Genomic DNA, 14,781 nt, shown 5'->3' with positions numbered 1-14,781 from the left:
TATATATAATATTAAAGTTAAACTATGTTGATATAATTATCTTTGTTGATCGATAGCGGTACTCATTTTTTTATGTTGGATGTCGATCGTCATTATTATTTTTATTTATATTACTTTTTATATTGCATCGTCACGACTGATCAAGATAATTTTTATCTGTTATCATGTTGATCTTCCCTACTTTGGACCATCGGATTAGATTTAGATACTTAATTTGCGTTCTTGGATAGTTTTTTCACGTCGCTCGACTCTGATTTGTACTTTTTTTTTGTGGTCTTTCAATAGTTTGATACCCTTTTGCAATTCATTTGCCGATGCGATCATATATGTTTGTATCTATCATTGTTCGAGTTTTGGTTGATTTTTTAATCTTTCCTTGAACGGTTCTTATGCGATCTTAAGTTACTAGTTTTGTGTGAATGATTTTAGGAAAATATCCTATTTAGGTGCTTAATTTACAATTATGCTGGTAAATCTCCATTGTAATTCTAGATATTTATGGCTTCTATAAAAATTATAAAATAATTATTAAAATTATTAACTTTTATTAAAAATTACTATAATATTATAATAATTATAAATATTTAATAAATTTAATAATTTTTATAATAGTTAAATAAAATTTAATAATCATTTTATTACCATTTGATAATCCTAATGGCATTTTTTTAATTTTGGAAAAATTAATATCTAAATTGTCATTTAAATATGATTTAGTGATCTTCGATGTAATTTACCCAAAATAATTTGTGTATATGAAAGATGAAACGGACACACAAAAACGAGTAAAGAATCCATAAACTTTACGCCTCCTCCCTATAGTTTCCTCTCGTATTCTCCTCCTTATACGTCGTCGTCACTTCTTGGAAATTCCTTAAAAATCTTGATTACTTTAATTTACACTATAAATATAATATCTTTTGCCAGCAAAACAACAGCACACGTTGTTTTATCCAATCTTTGGTACTCTTCAATTCCTTCTCTCTCAATCTTCGATTTCTTTTTTGGTATGTCAACGAAACTCTCTTGTTTATTCTTAATTTTGCTGTTTTCTTTTTTTTTTCTTGTTAATGTAATTCTTGTAGTGATAGATGCAATTCTTGTTTTCTCGCTTTTGATTTCCTCTGTGATTTCGCTTGCTTCGTTTCTTTGCTTTGCTTGCACAAATTCACGGAACTGTGGCGGAAATTAGGGCTTAAAATCTCATTATTCCGTGTGAATTCTGCACTTCCTTTTTCGAGTTCACTCGGTTTCTTTGTTTTCTGTGTTCTAAGCAACACAACTATGGCTGACGGTTATATATATATATATATATATGTTGGTAGTTTGTCTGTATCTTCAAATTTTAGTAATATTCAAATTGATTAGTTCAATGAAAGTGCTGGATTGTATTTGCTTTATAATTGTTGTTATCAATTCTTAATAGGCGTCAGGATCAATGTATAAATTTCTTTTCTTTTTTGTACTTATCTTTTGGATGTATTGGTGTTGTTTATATTCTGAAAACCTCGACTATAACTTGTAACAATTGTCTTCTTTTAACATTGGTTTTATTTATTTGTTTGTTTATTATGTTGGATGTTATATGCTAGTTTTTCTTGTATCATGTTTTTGTTGCTTCATTTAAAGGAGTAAAGGACTTATTGGAATCTGTTGTTCAGTTTTCCACGAACTGGGCGTGAAAGAACATTTTTTGTGTTCATATTTGGATGTTAATTTAATCTATTGATTGAAGGTGTGTTTTGCATATTGATATTGGAATTTTTGTTCTGATCAGAAAATGGGGCAAGTTCTTGGGTGCATTCAAGTGGATCAATCGACTGTAGCTATAACCGAAACCTTTGGGAAGTTTAATGATGTGCTTGAGCCTGGTTGTCACTGTCTGCCTTGGTGTTTTGGGAAGCAAGCAGCCGGTATTCTCTCCTTGCGTGTCCAGCAATTGGATGTTAAATGTGAAACAAAAACGAAGGTTTGTTGCGTGATTGATATATGCATAACAAGTTCAATTTTTATTTAAGTGAAATCAAACTCCAAGAGATGTTATTTTGAGATGAGAACTCAGTTTTTCATGTTGGATGTCTCATGATGGGAAAATTGTGATAAGTCTTTAGTAATGGAAGTTTGAATTTGATACTGGAATTCAGACCACTGAATCATATATGTTGATGCTGGTTGTGTGCATTTAAGTTCAAAGCATGGGCATCTTGGTTTAGTCCCATCATTTTCTTTTTCTAGCTGATTCTGATATTTTACTATGTCAGTAGGATAACGTGTTTGTTAACATTGTTGCTTCAATCCAATACCGAGCCTTATCTGAAAAGGCACAAGATGCTTTCTATAAGCTCAGCAATACCAGCGCCCAAATCCAATCATATGTATTTGATGGTATGTATACTTTCCTTAAATTGTGTAAAAACTTGATTGATAGCCGCTCTGCTTATCTTCTAGAATGTCAAGTATGTGCTATGTGCTTATGTAAGTTTATCAACACTTGTTGCAAAGGAAATGTTGGGCTAAGTTAAGTGGCTTTGTTGGGGTGCGGGATGCTATTTTGTTTTGTTTGCACATTTGGGTGTTGGTTTGAAATATGGGGTGTGGGTATTAAATACCTATCTGGTGTGCTTCTACAGGCTTTTCCTACTGAAAGTTTGCAACTGAACTAAACTAATAAATCTCTCCTAACTTTCAAAGAACAAAAAAAATGCTCATGACGCCCTCTGTTTGACATGTTTTATTTCCCACTATTATCATATGGTTTTATATTAAAGTAGCTTATGTTTAGGATATGTACAAATTATGACTTTGTTTCACGGGTTTTGAATATCTAAACAGCCTTACCACTATCTTCATCATCTTTCATACTCCATTATCTGGTATGGGTATTAAATACTTATCTGGTTTGCTTCTACAGGCTTTACCTTTTGAAAATTTGCAATTGAACTAAACTAATAAATCTTTCCAAACTTCAAAGAATAAAAATGCTAATGACGTCTTATGTGTGACATATTTTATTTCCCACTATTATTGTATTATTCTATATTAAAGTAGCTTATGTTCAGGATATGTACGAATTATGATTTTGTTTCATGGATTTTGACTATCTAAACAGCCTTACCACAAACTTCATCATCATTCATCCTCCATTATCTACACTTCTACAGAACCATTTTTGCCTCCATTATCATCCATCATCCATAGTCTACGGAACCATGATTGGCTTTGGGATTTTCCTGCACTGCTTAGGTCACATTCTTGTATTAGTATCAGTGGATGATTACTAGGAATTCAGTTGCCATATTGCATCTTATGAAATGTTTCAACAAGGATTTCCATACAATTTTCTTTTTGAAATTTTTAAATGATCATTCTCTTTTACTGTTTCATGACTAATCTAGGTTTCATTTTATCCTCATCTTGTGGAGAGGATGTGAATCTTTGATATGTAGTGTGGTCGCAGTTTTCAGTCTTGAGGATTTTGAATATTATGAAGAATCATCATGTCCTCTGAACCTTTAGCAATGTCTTTTTGTTTGATCATGTCATCTCATACTTCATCGTAATTAAGTCAACATGGTTGTAGATCACTGTTCTGCAAACTAATGAAGTTTACGATACTTTTAGTTATTAGGGCAAGTGTTCCTAAGCTGGAGCTGGATGCAGTATTTGAACAGAAAAATGATATAGCGAGAGCTGTGGAAGAGGAACTTGAAAAGGTATCGCTCTGCCTACTTGTAGTTTTTAGGTTTGGATTAATCAAGTTTGTGCAAGCTGAAACTTACCCATTGTTTTGAATCTTCAGGCAATGTCACATTATGGCTATGAGATTGTTCAGACTCTTATTGTGGATATCGAACCAGATGAGCATGTGAAGAGGGCAATGAATGAGATAAATGCAGGTACGATACATGCAGCTTTGTGAATAATATGTATTTATTTCACCGTTTTGTTTGCTCTGTTTTCCTTAATTTATCGAAAGTGTACCTTGTCTACTAATGTTTGGTGTCCTAGCTAGCCTGAAAATCATTAGAAATAACTATATATGCCCCGAAATTTAGCTTGTCTAACAGAGATATTGTAAATAGGTCTGATATACTACGTTGTCTTGTTATAAATAGCTGCTAGAATGAGGGTGGCTGCGAACGAGAAGGCTGAAGCAGAGAAGATACTGCAGATCAAGCGAGCAGAAGGAGATGCAGAGTCAAAATATCTGGCCGGGCTTGGTGTAGCTCGACAGCGACAGGCTATCGTAGATGGACTTAGGGACAGTGTCTTGGCCTTCTCCGTGAATGTTCCTGGGACAACATCGAAGGATGTCATGGACATGGTTCTTGTGACACAATACTTCGATACAATGAAGGAGATTGGAGCGTCGTCAAAATCCAACTCCGTTTTCATCCCACACGGGCCAGGTGCTGTTAGAGACGTCGCTTCTCAAATCAGGGATGGCCTTCTTCAGGCTGGCCAGAGCAACTGAATACCTTGAGTATTGCATAGCAGTTTGGGCTACCCAGCAGAGTGTCTTTTAATCATTCTACTTAATAACGACATTTGGGCAAGTGGTCGTTGTCCTTGATGAGTGGTGATCGAAGTTTGGCCGAACGGTTATCTGTCTTAAAAGGTTTAGGTTTAAGGTTTGTGTGTCCTATATAAATCCATTGGAGTTATTTTCTTTGTACAAGCAGAGTGGTTGTAGCATTAGCATATATGGTTGTGTATGATTCGGGTATTGCAGTTTTATGAATTTGTACCTAACATTGCTTCAGTTTATGAATATATGTGTAAAGGTTTTTATGGTGTTTTACCTAAAGATGTGTCTCAATATACATGTGTGCATGGACTGACCCAAAAATGTCGAAGTATATCAAAGGTCACTGAACTATGATCAAATGAATATTTTGACTATTGAACTTGTAGAGTTGAAAAATGACCATTAATAAAATTGAACAATAAGTAAATTTTATTAAAATAGTTTAAAACGATCATAAATTTATCAATTTTATATAATTTAATAACATCACAGTGAATATATTCAGTGATAATTTAAAATAATTATTTTATCTTTGAAAATTTAGTGACTAAAATGGTCATTGTAAGATAGTTGAGTTACCTCTGATTTATTTTACCCAATTTATTTTGATTGGGTAAAACAAATCAACATGTTTAAAAAAAAAGGGTTTCATTGAAATCAAGCAATGAAACGGATTAATGACTAATCCCTTGCCTGCCTGCACAATTAGTTACTGAAATGAGTTCACAAGTGAACTAATCAAATTTAAGCAACAATTGATTTCACAGATGAATGGACAACACAAAACTTGTTCAACAAAACGAATCACTAATTTCAGTTTGCCGATCACAATTATTATTTACCCATGGAGGTACTTTTTGTCCAACTCCCAACCAATCAAAATCGAGGCCTGCCTGCCGTACACTGACACAACAATAATAGCTTTGCCTTTGCCTTTGCCTAGGGCTTGAGTGCCAAGGCCAATCCAACTTTAGCACTCTTTTCAATTGCTGTGGTGTCCACCTCTCCAGATATTGTGATGAGCGATTTCGGGCGCCATTCATGCTGGATCAGAGCACTTGATCTGCCAAAGTTATTCACACGAGCCTTCACCGTGGTCAACGGGTCGAGAGCATGCTGCATACCTATTGTGAGAGTGTTCTCGTTACTTGAAAAGCTATGAGTCAGCTCCGCCCCGACTGCTGTGTTAGTCAATGGGCTAACTATGTGGTAGTAGGAAGCACTAAGTGTGTCGCCTTTATCATTCCTGTAGTTAATCAACAAAAATACCTCATCAAACCAGAAGCATAAGAAGTAGAAATAATAGAATCCACTCGGGCAGATAATTCAAGGTAACTTCCATGCTTCGGAAATAACAGTTTTAAGTAATTAATGACAAGGATCACATAGAGAAATTCAATAGGAGTTACATATAAGAGAAATATGAGTGCACATGAATATATATAAACCTAAAGGGTTATCCCTAGCTCTGCTGAAAGAACTACTTACAATGCCAAGGAAGCAATGAGGTCGGAATGGGTAAAATTCAACACAGAATTCAGTTTTGTTAAGTTCCCACTGGCAGTATCAAATGAGAGATCAGTCCCAACAGTGACAGTTGTTTCCAACCACACCAGAGAAGTTAACAAGGGGGTTTGCAGTCAATCCAATGCTAGTGCTTATGGCAGCATATTCATGTTGGTATTGCAGTTCCACCTGTTTCGACGACAATGAAAACCTCGTCATGTACTTGTGAAGCCAATTAAGTTTACAGAAGGAAAGGGGAAAACAAAGCTACAACACATTCGCTAAACCATGATGCTGAAAATGTTGGTATCAGGAACATAAAGTACAACAGTAAGGAAGTCTCCATTACCTTGCCAGACCTTTGATCAGGGACAATGCAACTAAAGATTGCCTTCAAACCTGGCACAGGTTCATCAATAGTAATAGTGGTGAAAAGCTAAAAAAAATTAAAAAAAAAATCAAGATTAGGTAGGGGTTAAATTCACCAATCACCAATACGAACGAGTAAAAACTGTACAAGACAAAAACATTCCATAACTTTGTATTCATCATAATGAGATGGAATTCTGCCATTACACGCATATGGCATTCAAAATTAAAAGCTTATCAAATTGTGAGAAAAAATGAGAACTTACATTAGAATTGGTGTCAACTTTCACATTGGTTGTGATGTATTTTGTTCTTCAGCTCGGTACTTATATCACCCAACAGCAATTCATCTTTCTTAGTTCCTGTTGATGTGATTGCCTGAATATCCATCAAATTGAAGAACAAGGATAACAATTATATAAGTCTCATATAAAATCTCTAGTTCAATCACAATGTTATGCAGGGTAAAAATATTTCTGCAAACAAATTATATTAATCTTCATAACTAGATTACTAGAAACCCCCCACCCCCCCCCCCCCAAAAAAAATAATAATATGCTGAAATTGGCAAACATATTTTTCAGCAAACGTCATAGACTTAATAATCGATAAAAGAAAGAGAGATCAACAATAACAAAGTTCCAATATATGAGTTCATTCATAGTTTCATACAAAGAAAATAAATCAAAATAATAGCGCATGCTTCACTAAATCAGCTGGAAAGGGGATCAATGTTTAAATATCCAAAAACAAGAATTAAAAGGAGAAACTCACAACTCCATTGGAAGTGTAAGTAGTGACAGTGAACTTGTGGTCGGCCTGGTAATCCTTGTAAAGAAGATCTAAATTAAATTAAAAAAACCAGTGAAAATGGGAAAAAAACTGAAGACAGCCTAAGAAACAAGTAACTTTAGTTTCACCTCTTGCCTTTTTGCCGATATCGGTGTAGAGACCAGGGCCTTTTCCCATGCTTCTTGTTTTTTTCCCGAGAAAATGGAGAGGAAAATGACAGAAACGAGAGCTGGTTTTGTGCGACTGGCTCTTCGTTGTTTACGAAACACACGGAAGAAAAACAAAGCCAAAAAACAAAAGGATTAAAATCTAATTAATAAATATTTGGTGAATATGGAACGTTGATCTTGCGTGGAGAAAAATATTCGCTGTTCTTGACCGTTGATGTCAACTCCATGGCTGTTGAGGCCTCGGGCGTCGAGGAATCTAGATTGGGCATATTCGTCTACATAATATCACGTTTCATTTATAATATTAAAATAATGTTATATTAATATATTTAATTATTTATAGAAAAATTAATTTTTACGAATATAACTGCATAAAATTTAAGTTATTTATAATTTTAAAATTTATTTCTGAAATACATTAATTAAAATTTTCAATTTTGTAATTTAATCTAAAATTATTGTTATATATTAATAATTTATCTACAAGTTTTACTCCATTTGAATGATATTTTCATGATAATAATTATTTTTAGGGTAAACTATGCATTTAATACCTAAACTATCATTTTGGGTCTGTTTTTTAACCTAAACTTTCAATTTTTTAAAAATCATACATAATGTTTAGTTTTTGTTTCATTTTAGTAACCCACTGATAAACACTTAATGAGTTTAGTACTTAAACTGTCAATTTTGGTCTATTTTAGTACTTAAACTTTCAAAAAATTTAAAATTTAAAGTTAAATTTTGAACAGGGATACTAAAATAAAATAAAAACTAAACTTTAAGTATACTTTTGAAAATTTTAAAAATTTAAATACTAAAATAGATCAAAAAAATATATAGTTTAAGTACTAAACGTGTAATTTATCCTATTTTTTTAATATACATTTAATTCATTGAATTTGGTTTCCCATCTAATGATCTATGTTATACGTGAGAGTAATTTTATTAGGATTTGACAAAGTTTTGATCTGATTCAATTGGATCAATTTTTAATTTTAAAAATACAAGTTTGAGTTGGGTCGAGTTTCTTTAATTTTGAGGTTGAGTTGAGTGAAAAAAATACGATATGATCCAAAATAATATTATAATTATTTTTTATATACTTAAAGATGACCGTAATAATATTCTTTATTTTTGGGTAATTCAATAAATACATTGAAAGAATGTAGGAAAACCTACAAGGTACACATAGAGGCAATTGAAGAATTCGAATAAGAAGCTAATTACCTCTCCAATGCATCACCGCCCACATCACAGTCTGCTCCTAATCCATAAAGCACGGCTGAAGCCTATAATCTCTCAAGATACTGTAGACCCAAGATTTTGTCCTCATCCATAGCACTACACCCATGCCCACGTGAAGCTGTCATCCATCCTATGCCCACTTGATGTTGTCATTGTCACCCACTATTAGAGGATAGGCGATTTTCCTGATATATCACCGTCCACCACTTTTTTTCCCGATCAGGCATTGTTTATATTATATTTCTCGATCTAACACCCTTTGCAAAAAGGCGTGCCCCTGCAGCATGCTTTACGCTGATGTGGTGCCACGTGGGGTAAGGCGTGTCCCCTGCAGCGCGCCTTATGCTGACGTGGTATACACGTGTGTAAAGCGCGGCCCCTGGGGCGCGCCTTAGGCCACGTTGGAGTATAGCGCAGGGCAGGGACCGCGCCTTACCTTTAACACAATTATATTAGCCGCGGATCAGGGGCCGCGTCTTAGCTTTATGATATAATTATGTAAGGCGCGGTGCAGGTACCGCGTCTTGTAGCTTTTCCCGGCTATAAATACCCTTTCCCCCGGTAACTCCTCACATCTCCTCTCGATTAGAAAAAATTCATACAACAATCAGACAATCTTCTCATATTTGATTCAGAAGTTCGTGCGATTTTCGTTATAAGGTAATTTTGTGATAATTTTTATCATATTTATTGTTTATTATGATTATTTGAAAAAATATTATACTAATTGTTGTCAATTAATTTATGTGTTTGTAAAATTAGAAAGTGGGAGCATACGTCGAAATAGTTTTGCGGTACAAGTAATAATATAAAATTATATTATTTAAATTATTTACGTTTATGTGTAAAAATTATATTGTGTTATATTTTTGTTCATATATTATTTATTTAATCAACTTTGTTTCAGTTGTTTTTTTGTAGATATAATATTGTCGCACTTTTAAACTCAAAGAATGGCGCGACTTTCAGCTATTGTTTATTATGATGGTGAAATTCGAGAAGATGAAACCGACATTGTTTTCGTATCAAATGAGCGTGTTAAAATATCATTGAAGAGAAACATAACTCTTGAGGAGTTGATAACGAAGATTTCGAGGAAGATTCATGTTGGAAGTAGTAGAAGAATGTCATCGTTGCAGTACAGATTTCCAACATCATTGTTGCCATTAACTTATACAGCGTTCGAACTTTTGAAAAATGATGATGTTGAAATGATGGTTGAAGCTCAAAGTAATTATTCAGACGTCGATATTGAGATGTATGCAAATTTTATTTAAGTGTGTGTTGTTCGAGGTCAATCATTAAGCTCCCACTATGGGCTGGCTGAATAAGTTGATCAAGTTGACAGCCCGACAATAGTAATGTGTAATGATTTTAATGCCATAATGGGGAGACATTCATCCGCAACTCCTTACGATATGTATTGAGGTGGGTCGACGAACAATCCGTTTGGCAACATCGCGTCCAGTTCAAGGGGAAGACATTCATCTGCAAATCCCTTTGACCTTCATATGGAGATGTCATCGACGCAACAATCTGTTCAGTTTCCATTTGACACGATGGCTTCAAGCTCTAGGGGCAGGCATTCGACTGCGAGCTTTTTCGATCTGAATGTCGATATGTCTTCCAGTTCAAGGGGAAGGCGTGCAATTACTAGGTTCTTCAACCTAAATATGGAGAGCATGGAGGAACCATCATCTCCACCAGGAAGAACTGCTTCGTGAGCCTGGTGCGGATGGTGCTGAGACTGGACTATTCATTCACCCAGAATCACCGCAATTCAACTCCGATGATGATGATGATGTGGATGAAGTTCCAGCAAATGTGGCACAAACTGACCCTCTAGCATACATGTATGAAGCTGATTATGGTGTAATGTATGCATCAGAATTTGCGGATATGCCTAATCTTGGTGACTATGGATATTACTCATCAATAAATAATGATGAGTTATATTTAGACATAGAGTTTCAAGCAAAGAAGAAGCGATGATGACTATAAAAAATTATAATATCAGTAATTATGTTCAATCGACGGGACTTTCTTGTATGGAAAATACAAGCAAATTTTATTATTGGACTTACCCACAGTGCGTTAATGCTGTCAAATACTGCAAGCATGTGGTCCATATCGACGGGACTTTCTTGTATGGAAAATACAAGCAAGTTTTATTATTGACAGTTGTCCAAGATGTCGATCGCAACATTCTTCCAGTTGCTTTTGCTCTTATCGAAGGAGAAAATACATATTCTTGGGCTTTTTTCCTCCGAAATTTACGTGCACATGTTATCACGAGGGAAAAAATCTGTGTCATTTCAAATCGCGGAGCTGGGATCAAAGCAGCAATGGAGTCTTTGGGTCGAATGTGGCAACCACCCTTTGTCAAACATAGATATTGTCTCCGACACATTGCTGCGAACTACCATAGAAGATACAAGAAGAATGATGAGTGTCAATTACTTGTACGCATGGGTAAGTGAAACTGATGTAGTTTGTTTTCTTTCAATCCTTTTGATTAGGTTAGTAAGTTATATATTTTTTGATCAGGTTACGAACTACTTTATCGAACGTTTGAATCAATGCTTCAAGATTTGCGGGTAAAAAATGAGGAAGGATACGATTACATCAGCCTCATGGATAAAGAAATGTGGACGAACGCATATGATGGTGGATATCGATATAGACATATGACGACCAACTTGGCATAGAAAATCAATTCAACCTTAAAGAGTGCACGTCACTTACTTGTAGCGGCTTTGGTAAAGACTACATATTTTAGTTTGGGCACTTTTGCGAAGCTCGGGGGACAAACTCAAACCTGGATGCAAGGAGGTCATGTCTATCACCCTAGATTAGTTGCAGATCTACAGAAAAAAATTGTTGCATCAAATGGGATGTCTGTAACAAGCTTCTCTAGAAGGCATGAAATGTTTCGTGTCATAGAGTTACCACGACCTCTTCAAGGGATTGAAAATGTATCATTAAGAGTAAATCTAAGGGATAGAACGTGCGACTGCGGGTTTTTTCAAGCTCTAAAATATCCATGCTCTCATATGATAGCAGCTTGCTCGCATACACGTCAAGACTATAACCATTTTGTGGATCACATATACCTACTATCTGAAGTTTTTAAGGTATACGAATTTGAGTTCCCCCTATAGGTAATGATAAATACCCTGATGAGGTTCAAGATTAGCTTCTGATTGTACCAAATTCGAGTTTCTTGAGGGAGCGTGGTCGTCCAAAATCCAATCGAATTCATTGCAATATGGATATTCGAGAAAGATCTAAACAAGACAGAAGATGTGGGCATTGTAGAAACCCAATACACACTAGAAAAACATGTCCACTTCTGTTGTCATCAAGTAACAATTGATGAGGAAATGATGTAGTTGTTTATCAATTAATAATTATTGTAATTTAATTTGTATTTACTTCAAGTTAATGTTATTCGATAACCACTGATGAAGATTAAAAAACGATACAATTATACGAGATTGGATGTTGGCGTTATATTAACGAATAACTGATATTAACGATACAATAAGTATTAAATGGTAAATGATAAACAAATTACAACAAATTATAATAAATTAACAAAAAGTCCAACAAATTTAACAAAATAAATTAAAATAAATCCAACTATATTAACGAATTAAAGTAAGTATTAAATGATAAATAATAAAAAAATTAAAATAAAAAATTCCAATAAACAACTACAATAAAAAGTACTAAATACAAATATAATAAAAAAAATCTATCGATGTCTGCGACGCGAATGTGTTCCGCAGGGCGGTGGCTGTCGGTTTCGAGGAGGATTTCTTCATATCACTGTTTGTGACTCCTCGCTGTCATCATCATCACCATCATCGTCGTCCTCGTCGTCGTCATCCTGAGCAGCTAAATTTTGTTGATGAGGAGCTGATGACGATGAAGTACCTCCATAGAATAAGGACTCTGGAGGTGTATGACTGACTATCCCACCAGCCTGCGAAAACTGAGAAAACTCATAAAACCTAGACATCACTGAGTGTGAAAATTGTACATGAGGTGTCTGTGCTACGGCCATGGGTGATGAGGCTGAACCTGTCAAAATGTAGGCATATGAACCCTAAGTCGAATATGCAAACATAGACCCATAATAGCCTCTATGAGGGGTCATATAACTCTGTGAAGGTGGCGGCGACGGTGTCATAAAACTAGGTGATGGTGGCGACATCGGCATCGGGTAAGGGAATGGTGGCGGTATAACATATGACTGCGGTATGTAAGTCGCTGTAGATGGTGGGTGTTGTGAAGTTCATGCTGGTGCAATTGAGGATAAACCGGAAGCACCTGCTCTCCGTCCACGAGTCAGGGGACGATGGTGTTGTGTCGGTGAACGTCCCTATCGACGTCGTGGAAAGGTCCGCCCTCGTGCATCATCGGGAAGCAAAAACGGTTTCTCGTTTCTATTGAACCACTCATAATAATCATCACCAACCGTTAAGTAATCAACATAAATGGTCTCTCTACGGGGAAGGCGTCGATGTCGATCCTCCCACAATACGACCCACTCATGATGCCTCACCAGCCAATATGTATCGGTCTTGCCGTGTCTATCTGTGCTATGCAACTCATCCATATTGAGAGGTGCTTCCGGAATTGGTTGAAAACAACCAAATTGCTGGAGCACGCGATCAGTGGAATGCCACTTAACAGTCGCATAACAGATTAAAGGGATCATTGCCATCCAAACATCTGATGGGCCCCTCAACTCAGGTGGGATCACCGTCCTCACATTATCATTAGAATATGACACCCATTCAAACTAAAACAAATATATATAATTTTTATCAAAATAATAATCTACTTATATAACTATAATCTAAAATCAATTTTTAAACATTAAAATTCATACATGTGTGCCAGTCTTATGATCGATTAGCACCCTAATTTTCTCTAAATCATCAGGTAGCTCCTGATGATTTTTCCTATCAGTAGACCACCTATTCAAGGAAAAAAATTATTATACGCTATATAAAATGATTAATATACGAAATCAGTTTTATAATTACCTCAAGAGTAGCGGAAATACGAATGTGTTCTTGACAACGAGACATAAAAAGGGCAATCGATACCATGCCCAAGACTGCAGCAGGAGGAGACATCCGCCGATAGCATTTCTCTTGTAGTCAGTGGCTCGACACATCTCCCTGTACAATAAAGCCAAAACTGCCGAGCCCCAACTGAATGATTCGGCCAGACGAAAGTCGACAAGATGTCTCAACCACATGCAGTGAACTTGGTTGCGTGATTTGTCCGACATCAGCAACCCTCCTATCAGCTGCAGTATGCATGCCCGTGCATACATTTTAACTTCATCATCAGAGGCGTCCTTGTTCAACTCCCGAAAATTGGTGTCTAGCCAATTTAACGGTATCCGACCACCGTTAAAACTTTCCCCGACATGTCCTAGATTATTCTGACACAAAGCAGTCCAGGAACCGTACGCGATCCCCGATATCACATCTCCATCCACCGGAAGCCCCAGATGCATAGCAACATCCTCAAGTGTAATCGTGCACTCTCCGCACGGAAGATGGAATGTGTGGGTCTACGGCCTCCAACGCTCTACTATGGCAGAAATAAGGTCTGGTTCTATCTTACAGTGACCCTGATATCTACCTATATAACCGAATCCAGCCTCTACTAAATACGACAAGACACGACTAGGTATCACTAACTTAAGATTCCTAATAAAAGGATCTAATACACGGTCATTCTCCTAAAATTAAATAATTACAAAAATTAATTCTTAATCTAATTATCATGCATTAAATAAATCAACAAATTATTACTAATAATTTTAATTAAATTAAAACGTTAAAATGTTACCGTATCAGCAAAGTGTCGAGATATATGATTTTCATCCAAGCGAAGTAGACCGTTTTCCATTTTATATCTGTAAAAAAAATTAATTAAATAAAATATTAAATAAATTAAATACTTAAATAAATTAAATATAAAATATTTAAAATATAATAAAATACACCTTAGACAAAGATTATAAGAGAAATTGAGAGAAGTTGAGAGAATTTAGTGTGATGAAAGTGATTGAGGATTGAGATATTTATAGGGAGGGATTGAAGTGTGGAACGTCGGGGTAGGTGGGTAATTATAGCTAAG

At 35.4% G+C, this 14,781-nt stretch overlaps 1 protein-coding gene and 1 pseudogene across 2 annotated transcripts; one reads left to right on the top strand and one right to left on the bottom strand.

The window, feature by feature from the left end:
• The first annotated feature begins 902 nt into the window (after positions 1 to 902).
• Positions 903 to 4,801, top strand: LOC120181205 (hypersensitive-induced response protein 1). Of its 2 annotated transcripts, none has more exons than XM_039186381.1 (6): positions 903 to 1,007; positions 1,778 to 1,969; positions 2,265 to 2,385; positions 3,622 to 3,713; positions 3,800 to 3,896; positions 4,116 to 4,801. In XM_039186381.1, exons 2-6 carry the CDS (start codon positions 1,781 to 1,783, stop codon positions 4,472 to 4,474), a joined length of 858 nt encoding a protein of 285 aa, XP_039042312.1. In that variant the 5' UTR covers positions 903 to 1,007; positions 1,778 to 1,780; the 3' UTR covers positions 4,475 to 4,801. The 2 variants fall into 2 exon arrangements, with proteins under 2 accessions (XP_039042312.1, XP_039042313.1); XM_039186382.1 differs by lacking the exon at positions 903 to 1,007 and adding an exon at positions 1,528 to 1,673 and having other exon boundaries at positions 1,775 to 1,969.
• A 457-nt stretch (positions 4,802 to 5,258) lies between these two features.
• On the bottom strand, positions 5,259 to 7,464 carry LOC120181141 (annotated as a pseudogene).
• Between the last annotated feature and the right edge of the window lie 7,317 nt (positions 7,465 to 14,781).

This window comes from Hibiscus syriacus, unplaced genomic scaffold (assembly GCF_006381635.1).
Source record: "Hibiscus syriacus cultivar Baekdansim isolate YM2019G1 unplaced genomic scaffold, ASM638163v2 tig00112517_pilon, whole genome shotgun sequence".
Taxonomy (NCBI): domain Eukaryota; kingdom Viridiplantae; phylum Streptophyta; class Magnoliopsida; order Malvales; family Malvaceae; genus Hibiscus; species Hibiscus syriacus.
This window is presented reverse-complemented; position numbering and strand designations above follow the sequence as displayed.